The sequence below is a fragment of the Vombatus ursinus genome, unplaced genomic scaffold (genome assembly GCF_900497805.2).
Source record: "Vombatus ursinus unplaced genomic scaffold, bare-nosed wombat genome assembly UNPS02014811.1, whole genome shotgun sequence".
Classification (NCBI taxonomy): domain Eukaryota; kingdom Metazoa; phylum Chordata; class Mammalia; order Diprotodontia; family Vombatidae; genus Vombatus; species Vombatus ursinus.
In genome coordinates this window covers 12,148,238-12,175,008 of record NW_020954589.1, presented here as the reverse complement: position 1 = coordinate 12,175,008, position 26,771 = coordinate 12,148,238, and the positions used below count along the sequence as shown (strand labels likewise).

The following is a 26,771-nucleotide window of genomic DNA, read 5'->3' as shown; positions in this document are numbered from 1 at the left end:
GATTAATATATTTTTTTCTGCTTCTTCATGAATTCATGTTTTCCAATATTTCTCCGAATTCTTCATAGTCATTATTCCTTATAGCTAGTGATATTTCATTATATTCATGTACCTCAGTTTGTCCTACTGTTCACCTATCAATGGACATCAACTTTGTTGTGAACTTTTTACTGCGCTGAAATTGTGACTGTGAATCTCTGGGTGTACATGAGACCTTTCTGTCTTTGACTCTTGTGGTATCTATCAGTGGGTCAAAATGTAAAACTTTTTAATCACTCTTTTGAAAAAAAAATTTTTTTATTAATTCTTAACTTAAATACAAAAAGACAAAGAAGACATTTCCATGTATATAGCACCACACAAAAAGAGGATTCAGCATGAAAGCATGAATCTCCATTTCACACTGTTTACTTCTTTTGAAAAACTATGTAATCAGTACTACACATTGTTTTCAAAGCTACCCTGCCTTTCTGTGCTTCCTTCTGAGTTTTCTTTTGTTTTCTGCTGTGCACTTTTTACTTTTTTTCCCTTCCTCCCCATCCCACACTAGAGAAGGCCACCATCAGACACAAATATTATGTATAGCCATGCTATACATACTTCTGCTTATCGGTTCTTTCTCTAGAGGTGAATAGCATCTTCCTTCATGAGTCCTTTGTAATTGGTTTGAGTATTTTCAATACTCAAAATATAACTTAGTTGTTCACAGTTGTTCTTTGAACAATATTGCTCGTATTGTATATATTCTCTTGGTTCTGTTCATTTCTCTCTTCATTATTTCATGTAAGTCTTCCCAGGTTTTTCTAAAATCAACCAGCTCATCATTTCTTATAGCACAGTAGTATTCCATAACAATCATATATCACAACTTGTTTAACCATTCCCCAATTGATTGGCATCCCCTCAATTTCCATTAATCAGTCTCTTAGCAAAATTTCAAATTATTTTCCAGAATGGCTAGACCAATTCATATTTCCATGAACACTGTATTGGTATGTAGTCCCTCCAGGATTCAATCAAGTCAAGTCAACCACAATTTATCAAGTGCCTATTCTGTGCCAGACACTGAGCCAAGCTTTGTTTTCCAGGAAAACAGCCCCTTGCTCTCAAAGAGCTTATAATCTAATGAGGGAGACAACATGCAAATAGTTGTGTACAAGCAAGTAATATAAGATTAACTGGAACTAATCAACAGAGGGAAGATCCCAGAATGAAAAGGGATCAGAAAAGGCTTTTTGCAGATGAGATTTGAGCTGAGATTTGAAGGAAGCCAGAAAGTGGAGATGAGGAAGGAGAGAATTCCAGGCATGAGGGAGAGAGAGTCAGTGAAAATACACAGGGTCAAGAGATAGAGTATTTTGTTTGAGGAACAGCAAAAGAGGTCAATGTCACTGGATTGCATAGTTCTGGGAGCTGGTCTAATAAGATGTAAGAAGACTGGAAAAGTTGGAAGGATCCAGGTTATGAAGGGTTTAAAAGCCTATATTTGACCCTAAGGTAACAGAAAGGGACTAGAGTTTACTGAAAAGGGGAAGGGGAGAGGGAGCTGTGGTTTAGCATGGTCACACCTGTACTTTAAGAAGATCAGTTTGATCTTCTTTGAGGTGATTGGTGAATGGAATCCTAGAGTGGGGAGAGAACTGTGGCAGGGAGACCCACCAACAGGCAATTGAGGTAGTCTAGATGTGACGTAATGAGGGCCTGCACCTCAGGGTGGTGGCAGTGTCAGAGGAGAGAAAGGGACATGTAGCAACACTGTTTTGAAGGAAGAATTCACAGAATTTGGTAATATATTAAATAAGAGAGGTAAGAAAGAGTGAGTAGAGGATAACTCCTACGTTGTAAGCCTGGGTGACTTGGAGGATCATGGTGACCTCAAGAGTAAACGGAAGTTTGGAAGGGGGAAGGATTTGAGGGAGGAGGGAAGATAATGGGTTCAGTTTTAGAAACATTAAGTTTAAGATATCTATGGGATATCCAGTTCGAAATGTCCTTATAGTTAGTTGGAGAGACAGGAGGCTGGAAGTCAGGAGAGGGGTTTGGCCTGGATAAACAGATCTGAGAATCATCTTCATAGAGACAATAACTAAATCCATGGGAGCTGATGGGATCTCCAAGTGAAGTAGTGTATAGAAGGAGAAGAGAAGGCTCAATTCACATTCTTTGGTCAGGACAAATCTTGAAGGGATACCCACAGTTCATGGGCTTGAACTGAATAAAGATCCATCAAAGGAGAAAAAAGAATAATCAGACAGGAGGAGAACCTGGAGACAGCAATGTCATGAAAACCTAGAGAAAGAAAAATATCAAAGAGAAGAAGCTGATAGTGTTAAAGGCTGCAAAGAGGTCAAGAAGGATGTGGACTGAGAAAAGGCTATTAGATTTGGCATTTAAAAACTGAAGAGAGCGGTTTCAACATTAATAAATTCCACTTTTTACCATCTTTGCCAGCTTATTGGGTGGGATGTGAAAGCTCAGTATTTTTTTAATTTGGATTTCACTTCTTATTAGTGATCTGGATTGATTTTTTAAAATACTTTGTAATTCTTTTGAGAAGAGTTTGGTCCTGTCCTTTTACCAGTTATAGGGGTAGAATGCCTAAACAAGGACTAGATTATAAAATTATAAATTCTAAAATTTTAATGTTATAAAATTAAATTCTAAAATTTTGATTACACAAAATTTTAAAAATTTTGCTTAGACAAAATCAGTGCACCTAGAATAAGAAGTAGACTACTGAATAAGGAAAAAAAACTTTATAATAAATATCACACATCAAGGTCTGAGATGCAAGATAGATGTAGGAATGGATAGAAATATATGTGAATAAGAGCCATTTCTCAAGACAGTAGTTAACAAGAAAAGCAGAGACAATTTTCAGAAAAAGAAATCAAATTATTGACAACCATAAGAAAGAATGCTCCAAATCACTAGTAAAACAAATTAAAACAACTTTGAGGTTTCACCTTGTAGTCATCAGATTAGAAAACATGACAAAAGAAATGATAAATATTGGGGTTGAGGGGTATCTATTGAAAGACAGGAACATTCCTATTGGTAGAGCTGTAAATTGTTCCATCCCTTCTATAAAACAGTTTGGAACTGCTTTAGAAAAGTAACTAAATACTCTTTGACCCAATGATACCAGTACTGAGCATATACCCCAAGGACATCAAAGATAGAAAGGTACAATATATATAAAAATAGAACAACACTTTTGTGGATGCAAAAAATTAGAAAAATATTGGATGTTCTTCAGTTGGAGTATAGCTGAATAAATTGAAGTATGTGAATATGACATAATATTGGCATAATAAACAATGAATATGAAGAATTCAGACAAACTTGTGACTTGTGTGAACTGATGCATAGTGAAATAGGCAGAACCAAGAGAAAAGATGTGTAATGTACACAATAATGTAAAAGAAAACAGCTTTGAAAAACACCAGGATACTAGGCTGAATAAATTGTGGTTTATTAATATATTGGAGTATTAGTATTCCAAAAGAAATGACAAAAGTCATTTCAGAGAATCTTGGGTAGTGTAAAATGATGTAAAGTGAAGTGAGCAGAACGAGAACAATTTATACAAGAACCACAACATTTTAAAGAAAAACAACTTTAAAAGACATTAATTTTGATCAATTAAATGACCAGCTATGTCTACAAAGGACCTATGATGGGAGCATGTTACCTACCTCTTGAGAGCGAGATGATATATATTCAAGGTGCAGAAGGAGACATTCATTTTTGCACATGGCTGTGCTGTGCATTTGTTTTTCTTGATTATACATATCCGTTACAAAAGGTTTTTTCCTCCATCACTTTTTTTAATGGAGGGAAAGGCAAGTTAGCTATAGTGATAAAAAAAAAAATACGTATATAAAAAGATTAAAAAAAACCACCTATTGAAAAAATATTTTTAATGCACAGAAGAAAAAAAGAAATTTCAGAAGAAAGCACAAGCAAACAAGATAATTTTGAAAGTAATATGTGGAATTTATTATGTACTTTTTTTAAAAAAGTGAATCATGAAATGTAGTTTCATGGTTTCATATACAGTCTTTTTTGTGTTCTCTGTATATAGAAGTCATCTTTTTTCATATTTAAGTTCAAAATAAATACATTAATTTAAGAAAGAAGAACAACAGAACTGTGATCAATACTGTGACTAATTTTGACCAAAGGATTTATGGTAAAACATATTTCCCTTTTTTTTTTAATAGAGAGGTAGTAGATTAGACTAGATACATGGCAGATATTGTTATATATGGACAATATGTTGGTTTATTTATATTTCATTATTATAAAGAAGGGTATAAGAGTGTGGAAGGAGTCCAGAAAGAGTCATTAGGAAGTGACAGTAATGTAAAAAAAAAGTTTCAAAACATTTATAATTTTTTTTTAAAAGAAAGCTGCTGAGAACAACAGCTACCTGACTATTGAGTGGAAAGGGGTGGGTGTTTTAGGAACAGATTATAATAGTTTTGTGCCAGCACTTCATGGTTCTGGCATTTTGTCCACAAGGCAGTTTTCATAGCATTTCCTGTTAGTCTTTGTATTTGCAGCCACACAGGATGTAGTCTTAGACGTTATCTTTGCATTAAGGTTCTTTCCAGGTATTGGAATGTGTGGTGTTTTGTTTTTTCTGTTCTTCTAATAAATAAATGAGATGTCTAGATAAATTTATAGTCATATTAAGTGAATAGTTTTCATTTTGCTAACTAAAGTGTGATCTGGATTGCCTTGCCTTCTACCTGTGTCACTGTTGACTTTGCTCTTTCTTAACCAAATCCCCTTTTTTCTTTCTAGATCGAACTACTTGATTTCAAAGGAGAAGATTTATTTGAAGATGGAGGTATTATCCGCAGAATCAAGCAGAAAGGAGAAGGTTACTCAAACCCAAATGAAGGTGCAACAGTAGAAAGTAAGTCTGCAGATTAGTAAAGGTAATTCAGAGTCAGATGGGAGGAAGGTGGCCTTTGAATACTGGATTCAAGAATCTAAAGTTTATTCTGTAGGCTCTGGGGAGCCACTGAAAGTTTTTGAGTTAAAGAATTATATTTTCAGAATGATGTATTAAAAATATTAATCAATGTAAATGATGTATTGGGAAGAGGAAAATGTAGAAGCAAAAAAAGCCATTTGGAGGGTATCTGGGTGAGAAGAGATGAGAAGTTGAGAAGAGGACGTATTGAGGAAGGACTTAGATTGGATGTGTGTTGGGTAAGAAAAAGAAGAACAATACATGGCCACATGATTACAAACCTGGGTGACTTAAGAAGATAGTGATGGAGGGGCAGCTAGGTGGCGCAGTGCATAGAGCACCGGCCCTGAAGTCAGGAAGACCTGAGTTCAAATCCGGCCTCAGACCAAACACTTGACCCATACTGTGTGACCTTGGGTAAGTCACTTAACCCCGACTGCCTCAAAAAAAAAAAAAAATAGTGATGGCATCAAAAGAATTGAGACTTTATGACCAAGGACAGGTCCTAGGAAAAAGATGATCAACTCAACTTTGAACAAAATTGAAATGGAAGTGCCAGTGAGACATCTAGGTAAAGGAATAAAACAAGTAATTTAAAGTACAGGACTGGACCTTTGAAGGATGGAAATATATTTGGCTGCATACCATACATTTTGGTATATTGTCTCATTGTTGTCATTCTCTTTAATGAACTTATTGATTGTTTCTTTGTTCTTTGACTCTTTAGGATTAGGTTAGTTTCCAATTAATGTTTAATCTATCTTTCCATGGCCCTTTATTAAGTATAATTTTCATTGCATTATGATCTGAAAGGGATGAATTTAATATTTCTACTTTTCTGTACCTGCTTGTGAGGTGTTTGTGCCCTAATATATGGTAAATGTTTGTGTAGGTGCCATGTACCACTGAGAAAAAGGTACATTCCTTTCTCTTCCCATTCAGTTTTCTCCAGAGGTCTATCAAAGCTAACTTTCTAAAATTCTGTTCACCTTCTTAACTTCTTTATTGTTTATTTTGTGGTTAGATTTATCTGAGAGGGGAAAGTTAAGGTCCCCCACCAGTATAGTTTTACTGTCTATTTCCTCCTGTAATTTATTTAACTTCTCCTTTAAAAATTTGGATGTTATACCATTTAATGCATATGTGTTTAGTATTGATATTATTTCACTGTCTATGGTACCTTTTAGCAAGATGTAGTTTTCTTCCTTATACGTTTTAATTAGAGCTAATTTAGCTTTTGCTTTATCTGAGATTGTGATTGCTACTCCTGCTTTTTTTACTTCAGCTGAAGCATAATCGATTCTGTTCCAGCCCTTTACCTTTACTCTGTGTATGTCTCTCTGCCTCAAATGTATTTCTTGTAAACAGCATAATATAAGATTCTGGTTTTTAATCCATTCTGCTATTCGCTTCCATTTTATTGGTGAGTTAATCCCATTCACATTTACAGTTATGGTAACTGTTTATTTTTCTGCATCTTATTTTTTCCTAGTTTATTCTTTCTCTCTCTCCTTTCACCCCGTCCCTTCTCATTAGTGCTTTGCTTCTGACCACCACCTCTCCCAATCTGCTCTTCCTTCTATCAGTTTCCCCACCCTTCTCTTATCTCCTTTCCCTCCTACTTCCCTATAGGATAAGAGATTTCTATACTTAACTGTGTATGTTATTCCCTCTTTGAAACAATTCTGATTAAAGTAAGGTTCAGGTGTTGCCTGCCACCCCTCCACTGTAATAACTCTTTCGTGCCTCTTTTATGTGACATAATTTACCCCATTCTACCCCTGCTTTCCCCCTTTTCCCAGCACATCCCTCTTTCTGACCCCTTGATTTTGTATTTTTGATATTCCATCATAGTCAATTCATATCCATGCCCTCTGTTTATGTATATACCTTCTAACTGCCCTAATAGTGATAAACTTCTTAAGAGTTTAACCTTATCATATCCCTTTCCTGTTTACCTTTTTATTCTTCTCTTGAGTGTTATATTTGAAAAATCAAATTTTCTGTTCAGCTCTGGTCTTTTCATCAGAAATGTTTTAAAGTCCTCTATTTCATTAAATATCCATTTTTCCCCCTGAAGAATTATACTCACTTTCACTAGATAGGTGATTCTTGGCTATAATCTTAGCTCATTTGCTTTCCAGAATATCATATTCTAAGCCTTTTGACCCTTTAATGTAGAAGCTTCTAAATCCTGTGTAATCTTCCACAATATTTGAATTGTTTCTTTCTGGCTGCTTGCAGTGTTTTCTCCTTGACCTGGGAGCTCTGGAATTTGGCTGTAATATTCCTGGGACTTTTCATTTTGGGATCTCTTTCAGGTGGTGATTGGTGGATTCTTTCCATTTCTATTTTACCCTCTGGTTCTAGGAGATTAGGGCAGTTTTCCTTGATAATGTCTTGAAATATGATGTCTAGGATCTTGATCATAGCTTTCAGATGGTCTTAATAATTCTTAAATTATCTCTCCTCAATCTGTTTTCTAGGTCAGTAGCTTTTCCAATGAGATATTTCACATTTTCTTTCTAATTTTTTCATTGTTTTGATTTTGTTTTTGTTTCTGGTGTCTCATGGAGTCATTAGCTTCCACTTGTCCAATTCTGATTGTTAAGAAATTATTTTCTTCAGTGAGTATTTGTATCTCCTTTTCCATTTGGCCCGTTCTACTTTTTAAGGAGTTGATTTCTTCAGTGAATTTTTGTACATCTTTTTTCCATTTTTCGTGCTTCCTTTACCAAGCTTTGACTCTTTTTTTCATGATTCTCTTGCATCACTCTCATTTCTTTTCCCATTTTTTTCTACCTCTTACTTGATTTTTAAAAATATATCTATTTTTTTTGAGCTCTTTTAGTTCTTTTTGGGTCTGACACCAATTCACATTTTTCTTTAAGGCTTTGCATGTAGCCATTTTGGTATTGTTGTCCTCTTCCGAATTTGTGTTTTGATTTTCCCTGTTGTACCATAGTAACTTTCTAAAGTCAGGTTCTTTTTTTGTTTTTTGTTTTTTGTTTTTTGTTTGGTTTTTTTTTTGCTCATTTTTTCAGACTATTTCTTGACTTAATTAACTTTATGTTAAAGTTAGGCTGTACTCTTGGGGTGGAGGAGGCACTGTCCTCAAGCTTCAGGTTTTTCATGCTACTATTTTCAGAGCTAATTCTGGGAACCTGTAAATTTTCAGTTCTTCCAGGGTTGTATGATCTAAGGAGAAGTGTGGTCACTGCTCTCCTGGCCTGTCCTGTGGTCTGTGAGAAACCACAAGTACTCTTTTCCACCTTGGACCTGTGACCAGGATCCCTATTCTCCTGCAACCATGCATTCTAGTGTCCTAGTGCTCCTCCTTATTCTGGGACTGTGACCTGGGTCTGTGACCCAGATCCCCGTTTGGGCAATGCAACAGAGTCTTTTACCCAATGTCAGCAAAGTGTCCCCTATATTCTCTTTTTCACTATTATCTGGCTCCCTTAACATCTCTGGGCTGAAACCTCCAGAAATTGCTGCTGCTGATTTGGTTGCTCCCAAGGTCTTCACTGACTTGCCGGGGTGGGGCTGTGTTATTGGCTTGTGTGGTGATGCAGGGCTTCACTGCTGCTCTGTTTGAGCTCGGAGGCCTTACTGCTGGCTTGCTGGGGTACAGGCTGCTACTGGCTTGCCCAGTTCACCTGAGCTGGACTGTGTTCCACTCTCACCTCAGTGAGACAGCCCTTTCCTGTCAGCCTTCTAAGTTGTTTCAAGCTGGAAAATTATTTCACTGCATTCTTTTGTTGGTTCTGCTGCTCCCTAATTTGTTTTGAGGCATTATTTTAAGATTGTTTGGAGGGGAATTTGGGAGCACTCAGATAAGTGCCTGCCTTACCTTGCTATCTTGACCCCGCCTCTGGAAATCTATTTGGAAATCATTTGAATTAATAGCTAATTCCCTGGGAATGAAATAGATCACTAAATGAGACAAGGAAAAGAAAAGGACTAGGGACAGAATTTTAGGGCATACTTATATTGAAGGCAGAGGAGGATGATAAGGAGCCAGGAAAAAGACAGGAACAACCAGATAGAAAGGAAGATAATCAGAACTATGAGAGTGCAGTGTCACAGTGGAAAGGAGAGGGTAGTTTATAGTGTAAGATGCTATAGAAATCAAAAAAGAAGATAATAGAGAGCAATTTCGGAAGAGTGGTAAAGAAAGAAGTCAGTTTTCATGAGGTTTAGCCAGAGAGGTGATGAGGAAGTAGATGCATTGAGTGTTTCTTTCTAGAAGTTTTCTGGTGAAGGGTAACATAGATTTATAGGTGGAAGGGATTTTGGAGGTCATCAAATCCATATGAATCCAAACTGAAGCCTGGAGTAGTTAGGTAGCTTATCCAGGGTCTACCTCTATCCAGGAAGGATAGAGAGAAAATGATAATCCAAGGGATTGATATTTAAAGGTCAAGGGAACTTTTTTTTTTTAAATTTAGGAACCTTTAGCATAGTTGCAAGCTGAAGGCAAGGAGCCAGTAGGTGCATGACAGTGGAAAAATCAAACAATCAATAAGAATTTACTAAGTGCAATACATTGGAAATAAAAGATAAAAAACAAAACAGTCCCTGCTCTCAGGAAGCCATCATTCTAATGGAGGAGACAACATGCATATATAGATATATACAAATCAGACACAAAACAAATACAAGGAAACTTTGGAGTAAAGGAAGACAGTGCTGGCTTGGAGGCCCAGGGAAGGCCATATGCAGAAAGTGGCACTTAGGGCTGTGTCTTGAAGGAAATTTCCAAATTTCCGAGAGGTAGAGATGGACATAGATGGAACAGGTAATGCAAAGGCATGAGATGATTGTTGTAGTAGTGTCACAAAACAAAAGGATAGAGCCACACAATTCTTCTTGTCATCAAGGTCTCATAGATGTGATAACACATTTACACAAATAAAGGAATTATGTTTTATATATATGTAAACAGTTTAAAGTACCATGACAGATTTCTCCATCAAATCTTCCCTAAATCTCCTGTCTGCCTCTCAAAGTCAGAAGTAATTGGCATTTGAAGAGGCAGACTTTCAACTGGCCAAGACTGATGGGTAGGGGGAAAAGGTCAGAGAATGAAAAGGATACCCCAAATATATAGGTGGGCAAAGACAGGATGGATGACTTGAAGAACAGTGAATGACCCAAAATTTCTATGTACATGAAATGAAGTAATATGAGAGAATTCTGAAAAAATAAGTTAAAGCTAGATTGCAGAGATCTTGAATGCCAGGTTCAGGAATTTGGATTTGATTAAATATTACATTATTAATCATTGGTCTTTGAATAGCAGTGACACACAAGTAGTTTAGTACAGATTGAAGTGGAGAGAGAATGAAGACAGATGAATTAGAAAACTGCTAAAATATTCCAGGTCATATCCATTGGAGTTGCAGGTCTTAGTGAGGGCTAGTAGGTAGAGGGAATGTGATTGAAAGATGTCCAAGATCAAGGATTGTTCACTCTGGAACAAGAATTTCAGGAGGCACAGTAGAATGTGTAGGCAGAAGTGGGTAGAGTAGAATTGATGAGGATGAGATTGAGAGAATAGGAGATGGAGTTTGGGAATAGTTTGCTTCTGTGTGGCTGTTAATTGGTTAATATAGGGATAGGAAGAAAAGCAGATGGTGGGGCATTGTTAGCAATACATGTAGTAAGGGATAGCAGAAGAAAAATAAAACACAATTTGCAGCCTCTTAGATGTGTTGACTGGAAAAACCTGGGGTATAGGGCATTAATTACTCTCACTTGCTCCTACTTATGAGATGAAGGGGAGTGGTCTGTGCTGAAGCTGGGTTCCCCTCCCACAAGGTTGGGTTAGCTCCTAACTGCTGCTGCTCCTTCCCCCAGTGGCTAAGGATGGGCAGTAGTGCTGATACGGCCATGTCTCCCCTCCACCCAAGCTGACACAGGCCAGGATAAAAGTGTACTTTTATCAGTAAGGAAGTATTGCTTTTAAGTCTTTAACACAGATTAGATAATTTGGTAGAAAGGATAGAAGCTTGGGGAATCTTAAGAAGAAATTAGGTAGTAAAAGGAAATATCAGCAATTTACAGTTTGGTTGAGAACTAAGGTTATCGGGAAGACAAATGGATTTTGAAGGCAAAACAGCAATTAATGATTTTATTTTATTTTATTTTGAAATACATTTTGTTTTTAAAATGGGAGAAAATTGATATGTGACCTTTTTTTTAAAAGTAGAGCAGAACAGAAGGTGATATTTTTCACAACTATGACTAGGAGAAGAATTCTTTTTTTATTTTATCTTTAAATTCAATTTTACATTCTCTCTGTCTTCCCATCCCTTCCTCCATCCATTGAGAAGGCAATACGATAACCATTATATCAAAACATTCCCACATTAGCCATTTCCTGCTTCCCCCCCCCCCAAAAAGCAAGAAAAATAAAGAAAGGGAAAAAAATATGCTTTAATCTTTCTTCTTGAATTCATCAGTTCTCTATCTGGAGGTGTAGATAGCATTTTATATCATGAGTCTTTTGGGGTTGTATAAGATCCTTCTATTGATTGGAGTTACTAAGTCTTTCATAGCTGATTTTCTTTACAATATTACTGTTACTGTGTAGATTGTTCTCCTGGGTCTACTCACTTTACTTTGTATCAGTTCATACAGGCTTTCCCAGGTTTTTCTAAAACCATCTTCTTCATCATTTCTTATAGCACAATACTATTCCATCACAATTATATTCCACAACTTGTTCAGCCATTCCCCAATTGATGGTTATCCCCTTAGTTTCCAATTCTTTACTACCACAAAAAGGACTGCTATAAATATTTTTGTACATTGGAGTCCTTTTTATTTTTCTTTGATGTCCTTGGGATACAGACCTAGTAATGGTCTTGCTGGGTCAAAGAGTATACACAGTTTCATAGCCGTTTGGACATAATTCCAAATTGTTCTCCAGAATGGTTGAATCTAATCATAACTCTAGCAAGAATGCATTAGTGTCCCAATTTTTTCACATACCCTCTAACATTTATCATTTTCCTTTTTTGTCATATTAGCCAATCTGATAGGTATAAGGTGATACCTCAGAGTTGTTTTAATTTGCATTTTTTTAATCAATAGTGATTTAGAGCATTTTTTCATATGACTATAGATAGCTTTGATTTTTTTCTTTGGAAAATTGCCTGTTCTTATCCTTTGACCATTCATTAACTGGGAAATGGTTCTTGTTTTTAATAATTAAGCAGAGTTCCAAATTGTTCTGGGAGAAGAATTCTTAACCAAAGAATAAATAGAGATGATCATAAAAAAAAATAAAGGAGACAATTTTAACCACATTAAATTTAAAAGCTTTTGCACAAACAAAATCAATGCAGATAGAACAAGAAAGGAGTTGGTTTAAAAAAAAACTCTTTACATCAGACATTATTTCAAATATTATAGAAACATGGATTTATAACTAGAGGAGTTTTCAGAGACAATTTAGTCTAGTCTTTATGTTTTACAGATAAGAATACTAAGGCCCATGGAGGTGAAGTGACTTGCCCAAGGTAACAATGGGTAGTAAGCGGCAGATCTAGAGTTTGACCACAAGTGTCCTGACTCCACATTCTTTGTTCTTCTGACTCTACTATCCTGCCTCTTTCATAAAAACTGCTGTTGTGTGTGTATGTGTGTGTGTAATTGACACAAAAGACAAGGAACTATTTCACACAGTTAAATGATTAAAGTAGATGAACAAAGGATTTACTAAAGAAGACTTGAAATGGAACACTATTGTGCTATAAAAAATGATCAGCAGACAGACTTCAGAGAAACCTGGGAAGACTTGTACAGACTGATGCTGAGTGAAGTGAGCAGAACCAGGAGAACCTTGTACACAGTAACAGCTATGTTGTGTGATGACTAACATTGATAGACTTAGCCCTTCTCAGCAATGCAAGGATCTAAAACATTTTCAAAGGTTTCATGTTGGAAAATGCTATCCACATCCAAAGAAAGAACTGTGGAGTTTGAATGCAGATCAAAGCATACTATTTGCTATTTTTTTTCTTCTGTTTTGTTTTGTTTCCTCTTTCTTGTGATTCCTCCTATTGGTTCTAACTCTTCCTTACAACATGACTAACGTGAAAATATGTTTAATAGGAATGTATAGGTAGAGTCTATATCAGATTGTACACCATCTTGGGGAGGGAGGGGAAGAAAAATTTAAAACTCAAAAGCTTATAGAAGTGATTGTTGATAAATCAAAATAAATTTTTAAAAAATGGAAGAGAAAGACTTGAAAATACTCAACAACCATATAAAAAATGCTACAAATCACTATTAAAGGACAAACAAGTTAAAATAACTGAGGTTGTACCTCATATCCAGGAAGTTGAAAAAGATGATAAAATATGGAAATAATTGATGTTGGAGAGGTTGTGGGAAAACTGGTACATTAATATATTGTTAATGGAACTGTGACTTGGTCTAACCATTCTATAAAACAATTTGGAATTATATGAAAAAAGTCACTAAACTATTTGTACCTGTTGCTGTAGTGATACTGCTAGTGGCAAATATTCCAAGAAGGTCAAAGGCAAAAATAAAGGTATAACATATGTCAAATTATTATTCACAGCATCACTTTTTATAGTAGCAAAAAAACAAACAAATCTGAGAATAGATATGTTCCCAACAACTGAAGAGTGTTTGAACAAATTGTGCTCTATGAACAAGTTTGAATAGTGAGGAATTCAGAACGGTATGGGAAGACTTTTGTGAACTGATACAAAGTGAAGAAAGCAAAACCAGGAGAACAGGCTACACAAAGAATGAAAAATGAATGATTAAAAAACGTTTATTAAACTCTTTCCATATGGCAAGCATTGAGCATACACTAATTACAATAATGTAAATTATAGCAATACTTATAGGCATCTGAATTCCATTTTACTGTAATAACTGATCTTAGTCTAAGATAATCATTGATGAAACACACTTCCCTCCTCTCTGTAGATAGATGAGAGGGACTATGCTTGCGAAATATGGCATATGCTGTCAGATGTAGTTGCCATGTCAACTGATTTTGCCAAACTTTTTCTTTGCTACAGTGTTGGGGGGGGAGGAAGAGGAGGTGGGGGAGCAGGTTCAGTGTTAGAGAAGGGAAAAGATTCGTAATATGAGAAATGACTGTCATAAAAACAAAAGCAGCACACGAAAAACATTTTAAAATATGTAAGATAAAAGATACTAGGCATCTCCAATGGCGGATTAAGACTCTCTGAGGCCTCCTAGGCATCAAGACTTTTTTTTTAGGGTCAAGAGCAGCGGTATTATACAAGAGAGTATAATTATTTTCATAGCTTGTAAATTATGTTTAAATCATGAAAACCTTTTCTGTTATAACACTTTAAAAATGGAAAATACTGTTTTATTTTACTTACGAGTTGTTTTAAGATTGAAATATTAAAATACACTTGTTTTATTTTTATTTTAAGACAGAAGAGAGGCTTGTAAAAGAAACTGAATTTTTAAAACCATGTTTGTAAGTTGAATATAGAAATTTGAGAAAAGCAGGGAATCAGGGCAGCTAGGTGACACAGTGGATACAGCACCGGCCCTGGAGTCAGGAGGACCTGAGTTCAAGTCCAGTCTCAGACACTTGACACTAGCTGTGACCCTGGGCAAGTCACTTAACCCTGATTGCCTCACAAAAAAAAAAAAAAAAAGGCAGAAAATCATTGAATGAGATAAAACATGAGAAAATAATTTTTTTTCCTAAAAAAAAACCACACACAAGAATAATGGTCCCATGTTAACTGTAAAACCATAGGAAAGCAGAAGAGAACAAAGTGGAACAGGTTTTTTGTTTGTTTTAAATAAAGACTATAGTATATAAAATAATTATTTTATTAGGCTGTAATAGACAATACACACATTTTATCCAATTTATTTTCCGCCAAGTGATTGTTATAAACATATAAAACTATAAAATCGTGATTTGGATGTTTATAATTAGTTTATATTTTCTACATCATTATTAACATCAGAAAAAAATTTTAAATGCTACAAATGTTTCTTTATTATCTTTTGGATTTCTTCTGAATTCCATAATTTTCAGTGCCCACAATATTTACTGAATAAGTTACAAAGTACATTAAAATTAAGCCAGAATCATTTGGTATTGGAGTACCAAGAAAAGAAGCTAAAATGTAAAGAAGCCTGAAAAGAAGTGCCAGAAACAAAACACCTCTCAAATCAAAAGGTTATTAAGGCCCCAGGAAGTGAATATGCTGATCCTCAATCAATAAATGGGTCCAAGGCCATACAAGGAATTTTCCAAAGGGGTGTTATTGGTATGAGGAAACACCGGTTTCGTTTCTTACTGTAGCCAGGATTATCATCCCTCCCCTCTGCTGCTTAGAGGCCTATCAAAACCTGCTATGCAGGCAGGCTGTCATGAGAAAACCAAAAGGCAGCTGGTGGCACAGTGGATAGAGATCTGGGTCTGGAGTCAGGAAAACCTGAGTTCAAATGTGGTCTCAGACACTTATTAGCTGTGTGACCCTAATCTCTGCCTCAGTTTCTTCAGCTGTGAAATGGGGATAACCTGCCCTGGTTTTTTGTGAGGATCATCAAATGAGATGATGTTTGTAAAAAAAGCACTTAGTACAGGGCCTGGCACATTGTGTGTGTGTGTATGTGTAAAAATAAATGCATATTTCCTTCTCCTTTCCCATCATTTGAAATCTATTCAATCAAATTTCTAAGAGCAAAAGGCAAAGTGCATCACTTCTGTAAGTGTTTAGGCATTCACTGCTGGGCAATCCACCTCTGATTATATTATTTTTGCCATATATGTATTATTCAGGATATACATAAACCCAATAAAAGTTGACTAAAACATTTCTAAATGTCCTTTATTTTGGAATTTTCATTTTATATAATTAACATTTCCCCTCAAAATTATTATACAAAAATTACCTTGTCCTAAAGCCTATGCTAGAATGGCACTTTTGTCATTATGTAAATAACTGGAGAAAGATTTTTGATCAAGGAAAACTTCCAATTTTAAATATAAATATAATTTAAATTATCTTAGTCAAACTTTTTAGGGCCCTGTGTTTTTCTTATAGAACTAATATCTTTTAGAGTATACATAAAGGCAATGGCAAGAGTTAACTTAAATTTTTATTATCTATGTGATTATAAATACTTTTATACACAGAGAACTTTTCCCATTTCATCTCTTTTGGATGTATATTGTATAGTTGGATTAAAGGGCATATACTGTTTAGTAACTTTTGTATAATTGCAAATAGTTTACCAGAATAGTTGTACTCTTTTACAGGTTCACCAACAATGTATCAATATGCTTGTTTTCCCTCATTCCTCAACATGTGTAATATTCCTTTTTTGTCATCTTTGCTATTTTGATGGACTTGAAGTGGAATCTTAGAAGTGCTTATTTGCATTTTTCTGATTAGTAGTGCTTCAGAAAACTTTTTCATATGGCCATATGCCATATGAAATACCATTTTCCATTTTTCATATGACCTAGGTTTCTTCCCTTGAGGTATGCCTGTTCATAGTCTTAGACAATTTATCGATTGGAGAATAACTCCTATTGTTATAAATTTGAATCAGTTTTTTGTATATCTTTATCAGAAAAACTTGTTGCAAAGATTTTTCCCAGTTGTTTTTCTTTTTAATCTTGGCTTTACTGGATTTGTTTATGCAAATTTTAAAAAATATGTAATCAGAATTATCCATTTTATCTTCTCTGATCCTTTTTATTCCACTTTTGGTCATGAACTTTTCTCCTATCCATCAATCTGATGGGTAATTTTTTCCCATATTTCTCTTGTTTATGTTGTGACATGGCATGTACCTATTTGAAACTTATCTTTATAGAAGGTGCAATGTGTTGTATAAGTAAGTTTGAGGTAATTTCTAATTTCTTCTCTAAAATTGTCAACCAATTTTCCTAGCAGTTTTTGTCAGCTAGTGATTCCTTATTCCAGTAGCTAGTCTGATAAGTACAAAAATATTTGTAGCAGCTTTTTGTAATGGCAAAAATCTTGAAACTAAGGAAATACTCATCAATTGAAGAATGATTGGATAAATTTTGATATATGAATGTAATGGAATATTACTTTGCTAAAATAAGGAATTAGATGATTTTAAAGACATAGAAACTAAGAAATAATGCATAGTGAAGTGAACAGAACCAGAACAATATATAACAACACTGTAAAAAATAAACTACTTTGAAAGCTATAAAAATTATGATTATTACAATGACCATTCATGAATCTACAGGACTAATAATTACACATGCTATCTAGAGAGATGATGGGTGCTGAATGAGACATATATATACATACATATTTTTTTACAGATGTTGAAAGAATGTGTCTTGTTTGAATATGCATATTTGTTGCAAGGAATTTGTTTTTCTTTCCTTTTTTTCAATGTGGTATGGTGTGGGAGGGAGAGGAAATAGATTTTGGTTAATTTATGAAAAATAAAATTGAGTTGCTATAAATGTTGCTGGCTTTTTCAGATGAGGTCACTATGATTAGTTTTTCTTTGTTAAAAGATTTCTCACTAAGTGGGTATAATTTGTAAATATTTGTAATGTAAAAACAAAATACATCAATAAAGTATGTTTTTTCCATTAAAAAAAAATATGTGATTAAAGTGTAAGCTTATTCTTCTTATCATAGTTTTTCATAGTATCTTAGGGTTGGAAAAAGTCATTTTTCCAGGACTCTTCTTTAACCATTCCTGAGAGTCATCTGATATCTTCTTAGTTTTTACAAAAACATATTACATATCCTTAATAATAATATAATTCATTTAACATAGAACTAATAAGAGGCAACATAGTGTAATGGATAGAGACTCGGTCTCAAAGCCAGGAATACGGGAATTCAAGTCCCACAACTGACACAGCCTGTGTGACCCTAGGCAAATTATTAATCTTTCAGTGTTGTCGGCCAGAGGTATCAAACACATAGCCAGGCGCACTCTGAAGTGTAGCCTAAACCAGATCAAAATGTAATTGGAAAATATTTAATAAGATAAATAAAATACATAATATATAATATACAAATATAGATAACATTACATTTTAAAACTAAGTTAAGATGTGGCCCACAGGAATCATTTGGTAGTGTTTAGTGGCCCCTTTTTCTATTTGAGTTTGACACCACTGCTATTGGCAACCCTAGGCATCAATCGTAGAGAAGGAACCAGCACCTCTGGTGTTAGAAGGTGCTCCCTCACCTTTGAGTTCCCTATGCTAATGAAATCACAGATTCAGCCCCTACCCCTATTCCTTTACATTTTTACAAAGTGTTTTCCTCACAGCAACCCTCTTAGCTGACTAGTGTAAATGCTATTATTCCCATTTCATGGATGGAAAAACAAGCTCTAAAAGAATATGCAACTTACCCATCATCATATAGCTAATATGTATCAGAGTTAAGAATCCAGTACAGTGTTCTACTTATTGTGCCACATTCTGTGTGGCAATAGCAATAGCAATCCCTTCTTTTGCATTTTTAAGCCCATTCCTTCTCTTTTGTCTTGTCCTAAAGAGAAGAAAAAAAAAAAACACAGGCCAGTGTATTTACAATATTCTGTTATATAGCTAAGATTTTAAATCTTCTGTTTCTCCAGCTTTTCATGTTTAGGCATTATAATCCCAGTTTCTGGAGCCTTACCTCATAAAGCCTATTTTCTAGTCCTTTAATCATTTTCTTGTTTTCCCCTGAATTTCCTCCAAATCCTACGAATGTTATAGAACTGAAAACTAAACACAATCCTTTTACTGAAGGCTTGACCAATGCTAGATACAGAGAAGGAATTCCCTCTTCCTAGCATCATGCTCACTTTTTAAAAAAAAATTAAGTTTAGTTTTTCTTAGTGCCAAAAATAAACAAACCTCTTTCTTGTCACACTTGCAATTATCTAAAGTCATTGTTTCCCCCATTTTGCCATGCAATCTATTTTTTCTCTCTTCAGTGAATTAATAGGGATAGACATAGGATCTGTGATTTCATATAGAGAACTCCTAGGTGAGGAAACTCCTTCAACCAATTCATGAGACCATTTTTTTAACAACTTACAATACAAGAGCATTTCTTAGAGCACTGAGAGATTAAATAGTTCACATAAGCCATGTCAAGGTTAAGCAGATGTTCCTGGCTTCAAGGCCAGATCTCTATCCCACTCTGATTTGTCAAGGTCATTTTGAATTATAATTTTATTTTTCAAAATTCTCTTCGTTTATACCACTCTTGTCTTATATTTTTTTCTATCCACCTTTGAATTTTTTTATCAGTATAAATTAGTGTAACCATCTAAGGTATGGATGAAAGCATTACATTTTATTAAGTTTTAAGAACCAGAATGCCTTAGAATGTCTCCTATTCTCACTCTTCAAGGATGCCATTGGACCATGGAAAACTCTTGAATGAGATTACTTCTTTTTTTTTTAGGCAATTGGGGTTAAGTGACTTGCCCAGGGTCACACAGCTAGTAAGTGTCAAGTGTTTGGTCTGAGGTTGGATTTGAACTCAGGTCCTCCCGACTTCAGGGCCGGTGCTCTATCCACTGTGCCACCTAGCTGCCCCTTTGAATGAGATTACTCCAGATTTTTGAACAACCACCTAATAGAAGTTTCACCTAATCCTTTTCTGATATATTGGGACTGTTTCATCAGGAACTGAGAGAAGCAGAAGTAGTATAGTAAATAGAACACTAAATTTGGAATCAGGAAGAACAGAGTTCGAGTCCTGCCTGAGACATTTTTATATAACCATGGGTGAATCATTTAATTTCTCTGTGCTTCAGATATTTGAGGAACATGCATCTGCAAAATAAAAAAGTTTTATTTCCTTGACATTCATGGGACCTCTTAGGGTCCCACAAATTATGGTATGTGAATGTAATGGAATATTATTATGCCATAAGAAATGATGAAATGGACAATTTCAGAGGAAACTGGGAGGGCCTCTAAATTGATACAGATCAGAATAAGCAGAATTTGAAGAATAATTTCTATAATGACAACATCATAGAGAAAAAATAACTTTGAAAGACTTAAGAACTCTGATTAGTACAATGATAAACCACAAATTTAGAAGATTAAAGATGAAACATCACTTAACTCCTGCCTAAGGTGTAATAAACTAAAAATGCAGAGAGAAATATATATTTTAGGTATGACTGAAGTGGGAATTTGTTTTGCTCTACCATCCCCATTTATGATGAGGGTTTTTCTTTTCTTTTTTCCCCCCTTAATTTGGGGGGAGAAGAGTTATTAGGAGGGACAAATTATCAATACATATAAAAATAAGTATTTTTTAAAAATCATAACTGAAAAATCAAGACTTGTTGGAGAAACAATAGCTCTCTTCTGAGATTTGGAAGCCCCTCAAACTAAAGATTACCTCCAGATATAGGTGCACTGACTGGAAGTTAGAAAGTAAGATTTTGGCTTGATAGAAGTACAAACACCGTAACAATGAAATGCCTTTAGGACATAGTGGTTCCTTTTCACTATAGGTCTTCAAGTAGAGGTTAAATGACCACTTGTTGATTATGCTACAATAGGGATTCTTGTTAAGTATAAGTTGGACCAAATGATCCTGGAGGTCCCTTTCAGCTTCGAGATTCCACGTGATTCCTTGTACAACTCATACGCTTAGCAGCAGTGGCCCCACTGTGATTCTAAATCTTGACCTCAGAAAAAACTTGTGTGGCCCTTCAACTCTAATTGACATCATTTCCTATATCATTTCCCTCGTCTTTCAGACTCTTATGCCCTCTGATTTGACTGTTTGGACATCTAGAGTCACTGAAGAGCCGGTATATCCCAATAGCCCACAAAGTCATGGAGCTACCACCACTCTTGCAAACTAATCTTTTCAACAGCATTTGAATACAGAATACATTCATTTCATAATGCCTTTTTTTTTCCAAACAGGGAAATTATATAACCAATATAGAAATTTAGAGGAGGGCTATTGGATTTTTATTTACTCTAGGATGAACTATCAAATTCTCTATACTGAATATGTCATATTGTCAAGTAAATAGCATAGTACTTTGTCTATGCTGGACAGTGTTTTCATTCACTCATTTAGTTTAAGTTTATATAGCACTTTTCTTTTAAAAAAAAAAACTATCAACTAGGACCTCAATACCTAGTAAATTCTGCAACACAAATTAAAATTTTTTTCTTGAAACTTTAACCATTGGCTCACGTTTTAAAACAATAAAAATATAATATATTGTTAGATATATAATATTATATATCATTTTTCATATATTATATTATGTGTAATATAATATTTTATAATACAGTATAATATAAAATTTCAAGTTAAGATTGAGGAATATAAATTAATATAGAATCTGAAGTACATATTTACCTTCCACAATAAATGTTGAGGACTGCCGTTAGATCATTTAGCAACTATTTAAATATCTGTATAGGCCAGCAACATAAATATTAGGGGAGAGAGGAAGGGAAAAGAAATTTTTAAGTACATACTATGTGTCACACAAACAAGTATTTTTCAAATATTATCTCATTTGATCCTCACAGTAACCCTGTGAGGTAAGTGCTATTATTATTCTCATTTTACAGTTGAAGAAACTGAAGCAAACCTAGGTTAAGTGACTTGTCTGGGGTCACACTGCTAGAAAGTGTCTGACACCAAGCCCCTATCTGAGAAGAATTTCCATTTTAGTTGATTCAAGGAAACTAGGTTCCACTGAGTAACTATGGCTTTCTCCTCCTACAGAGCTCAAAGCTTTTTTTTTTTCTTAGCTTTAGTGAACTTAACAGTTTTGTTATAGCTCAAGAGTTCTTAAACTAGGATCCATGAACTTTTTGATAATTATTTAAAATATAATTGGTTTCCTTTGTAATCTTACATATTTTATTTTATGCATTTAAGAACAATTTTCTGAGAAGAAATTTGTCCATAGACTTCCCCAGATTGCCAGAGAGGTCCAGGACACAAAAAATGGTAAAGAGCTCCTGTGCATTCATGCAGATGTGGAGGGGGTGGTGTTAATTTGTACCTTTGGAGAATTTGTACCACATATTCAGACAAAGGACAGAAGTCACTCTTTTGACTAGTTTGACTCAGTGGCAAATGCATTTAAAGAGTAACTATCCTTCATAAAGGGAATTCAAGAAGTGTTAATTTAGCATCAGATAATGCAGAGTGGGTTGGGGTATAGAGACTGAGGAAGGAATAGTTTAGGATGGCCTGATTTACTTAACTCCCATGCGTGATGGGAACAATTCAAATTCTGATCAGTAATGTCTACCATGTGCCCTCTGTTGCTTTATAGAAATTCTCTGTTTGCTCTGATTATTGTTCTTTCAGAGAAGTAACAGACATTAAATGTCTTCCTGTCTCTTAAGTTCAATGACAAGAAGCCTTGTTAGGTATGAAATAGAGGCAAAAAGAAACGTATTTGTCATAAATAAGGCAGTATGGCAAACCCTGGCTGAATAGGAATAGCTTATGATAACCTAATACTCTCAGGCCAGATAACTAGTAGTGTCCAATAGCAAAGCCATTTTATAACATTCCCATTCAAGCCCCTGTAACTTGGGAATGAATGCAAAGATACTGGACATGACCACAATAATTAGAAAGGGAAAAAATATACACTTACCAGAACTAATGTACATCTTTAGTGTTTTTTTGAGTTATGAAGACCCTTTCACAGTCTTTCTTCCTGAAACAAGCTGTACAGTATTTGGATTCTTGCATTCCAGCTTTTGTTACTGCCACTCCTTTCCTTCCCTCCCCCAAACCCCTCATTTTAATAGAAGTACAAATTGCTGTCTGCACATCCAATTCATGTGCCAGCCACATTCAGAACAGGGTGTTCTGTGCTCTTCAAAACCAAATTGCTTTAGGCAGTGAGAGAACAATAAGTCAGTACTCCAGCTTAAGTGATGTTTTGTAGGCAAACTGAATTTACTTGATGCAGTTACTCTTTGGTTATCCATACAGAATCGAATAATTTGGGTCCATTTGAATTTGTGTAGATTTGGGAATTGTTGGAAGAAGACTTTTTGTCTCTATGATATATGTAGTTTGGAGTAGAATTTAAAGGTGAAGGATATGGGGTATGAAACTTGCCTTTTTTAAAAAAAATGTGAGTATCTGTTCTCTGCTTAAGAAAAATAACTTTGAAGCTCCCTGCTCTGTTTTTATTTTCTCTGGGTATATCATGGATCATTTGCTCCCTTAAATAATGTTGGCCAAGTTTAACATCTTAAGCACCACAGAGCCTGAATTCCTAGTGATTCATAATGATTATTATTAAATATTTATTAAAATAAGTATTCAGACTAGAAGAAACGTTGAAAGTGAGTGATCATGTGTCCTCTGAAGCCAGAGCTGCTGCAGTTCTTTGGGTAGCATTTGTGAGGATGGAAATCTTGAACAAGACTAGCTAGGAATACCTCTCTCACTTTTCTGGGATCCTTTGGCAATAGGTAGTCTCTGATGGTGGTGATGAGCATTTGTATACCAGTGTTCTAAGGTCAGAAATCAGTTAACATTGTGATATCCATTACTATTTTAATAGATGTAGAGAATCAGTCAGTAAGAGCTTGACCAAGCACTTTAAAGCAGACAGGGCAAACTGTACTACTTGCCTAATACAGCTAGTAAATGCCTAAGGTGCAATCTTAAGTCCAGTGCTTTTATTTTCTTCACTATGCTGGCTTTGACATTACAGACATTGTCAATTTAAAAAAAATAATATCACTGTTGCACTTTCATTTTTATATCATAGTCATTTTAGGGGAGGAAAACAATTCTTCCTTCTTCCTCCCAGATTGAAACCTCTATTATTAAGAAAGAAAAAAAAATTAAGCAGAAACACCTAATATAGTATTTACCCAATGTATAAACATATGCAGCATTCTGTCTTAGTAGTCCTCCATCTCTGTGACATGAGAAGAGGGAGATATGTTTCATTATTGGTTTTGTTTGTTTTTTTTTTTTTCAGTTACTAAGTTTGGTTTCTTTTTAGTTATCTCTCTACTTAGATTGTTGTAGCATTGTGTATATTCTTGTATTTCTGGTTTTTTTTTTAAATCTCTAAATCAGTTCATACAGTTCTTTCCATTTTTTTTTTAATTCTCAAGATTCAGTATTTCCTACCTCACAATAATACTACATCATATTGAGGTTGGCATGGATAGATACTGTCATGGAAGCAATGAACATGAACTTGGACGGACTTCAAGAAATAGAGGAGGATAGGAGGGCCCTGGGTGTGGTATGGTTCAAGGGGTCTTAAAGAGTGAGACAGAACTGGACAACAACAATATTATTTTATCTCAGTTTGTTCAGCTATTCAATGATTAATTAGTACCAGTTCTTTGTCTTTTCCTTTTTTTTTTTATTCCTTGCAAGTAACACAGTACCTTGAGCATAATAGATACTTAAATGTTTGCTGACTGTAACTAGCATTAAGAGCACTGCCTTGAGTATTTTTTGTTATACAGTCAGGTCTTATGACACAGCATATGCATTCCTAAAAATCACCATACCATGCTATGCAATGAAAACCTCGGTGCTTATGGAAAAAGTGAGGTTAGGAGCACAGCACTAAAAAGAAAGGAACTTTATAAAAATGGTATCGGTTTTATACATGTTAAATGGCTCAGAAAACTACAGTAAACAGTGATTGTGTCTATGGCCTTGCACTGTTACTCTGTCTGGCCTCAGTTTCCACAGGGCCAAACTCGCAAAGATGCCTGCTGTTAGAAAAATACACATTTTCAAGACAAATATTGTAGCAGAATTGACTGCATATTAGGCTTCTGTTAATGTCTTTGACCTCCTTGGGATATATGCCTAGTATGGATATTTTTTAATTCATTGTTCCTCGATAGAAATTTCAATTTAAATATTACAGCCTTAAAAGAGTAGTTCATATCCATGTCAGAAATGCCAGATCTGCTCAATATAGATCAGTTGATTTTAGAGACTCTCTTTTTGATGTCTATTTGTATAAGGTATTATTTGGTTTTTACTTTTTTATTTTAGGAAGCTATGAACACTGGATTAGTTCTGATAATTAATTGAGAGAAATTAATCACAAGGGGATTTTTTTAAAATTTTCTAAGTTCTGCCTGTAGCAATGACTTCATTAGTGTCTGACTTAAAAGTAGCTTTATTTTGTTTATTTCAGAGAATTTTGCTAATCGTCAGTCAATAAATATTTATTAAGGACCTACTATGTGTCAGACACTATGCTAAGTGCTAAGGATATAAAGAAAAGGAAAAGAAAGATCCCACTCGATGCCCATCAATTGGGGAATGGCTGAACAAATTGTGGTGTATAAATGTAATGGAATACTATTGTGCTATAAGAAATGATGAGCAGGTAGACTTCAGAAAAACCTGGAAAGACTTGTATAGACTGATGCTGAGGGAAGTGAGCAGAACCAGGAGAACATTGTACACAGCAACAGCCATGTTGTGCAATGACCAACTTTGATAGACTTAGCCCTTATCAGCAATGCAAGGATCTAAGACATCTCTAAAAGTCTCATGATGGAAAATGGTATCCACATCCAAAGAAAGAACTATGGAGTTTGAATGCAGATCGAAGCATACTATTTGCTATTTTTTTCTTCTGTTTTGTTTTGTTTCCTCTTTCTTATGGTTCTTCCTATTGGTTCTAATTCTTCCTTACAACATGACTAATGTGAAAATATGTTTAATAGGAATGTATATGCATAGCCTGTATCAGATTGCGTGCCGTCTTGGGGAAGAAGGGGGAGAAAAATTTAAAACTCAAAAGCTTGTGGAAGTGATTGTTGATAAATCAAAATAAATTAATGAAAAATTTTTTAAATGAAAAAAAGAAAGATCCCAATCTCAAGGGGTTAATTTTAATGCAGGAGACAACATGCAAACAACATGTACAAAGGAGGTACATACAGGATAAATTGTAAATAATTAATAGAGGGAAGACATTAGAATTAAGGAGGTTCAGGGAAAGCTTCTTGTAGAAAGTGGAATTTACATTGAGACTTCGCACTTAACAAATTTGAGAGATAGAAACCAGAGCATTCCAGGCATTGGAGACAGCCAGGGAGATGCTGGGGCAGTGAGATGGATTGTCTTCCTTGAAGAACAGCAAGCATGCCAGTGTCACTATCACAGAGTATGGTGGGAAGGTAGGAAGGGATGGTATAAGGTCCAAAAAGACTGGAAAGGTGCAGGGCAGGCTGTGAAGGGCTTTGAATGCCAAAGAGAGGATCTTATATTTGACCCTGGAGGTGATAAGGAGCCACTGAAGTTTACTGAGTGGCAGGATGACATGGGCAGACCTGTGCTTTAGGAAAATCACTTTGGCAGCCAGGGGGAGGATAGAATAGAATGGAGAAAGACTTGAGACAGGGAGATAAACTAATTTGTAACAATTCAAGCATGAAATGGTAAGGGCCTGAATGAGGATAGTGATAGCATCAAGGGAGAGAAGAGGTCATATTTGGGAGATGTAAAAATCAGCAGACCTTGGCAACAGATTGGGTATGAGGAGTGAGAGAGAGTGAGGAGTCATGGATGACACCTAGGTGCAAGCCTTGGTGACTGAGAAGATAGGGATGTCCTCAACAGTAATAGGGAAGTTAGAAAGAGAGGACAATTTGGGGGTAAAGATAATGAGTTCAGTTTTGGACATGTTGAGGTTAGGATGTCTACAGAAAATCCTGTTTTAGATGTCCGGTATGCAGTTAGAGATGGGAAACTAG

The 26,771-nt window shown here is 35.2% G+C and overlaps 1 protein-coding gene across 6 annotated transcripts in view; it reads left to right on the top strand.

The window, feature by feature from the left end:
• FKBP5 (FKBP prolyl isomerase 5) overlaps window positions 1-26,771 on the top strand; it is a 178,017-nt gene that overhangs the window by 118,816 nt on the left and 32,430 nt on the right. For all 6 annotated transcript variants that reach the window (XM_027876214.1, XM_027876216.1, XM_027876215.1 and 3 more), the window contains one exon: window positions 4,813-4,927. In XM_027876214.1, coding sequence (XP_027732015.1) covers window positions 4,813-4,927 — 115 coding nt within the window. The remainder of the gene's footprint in view (window positions 1-4,812; window positions 4,928-26,771) is intronic.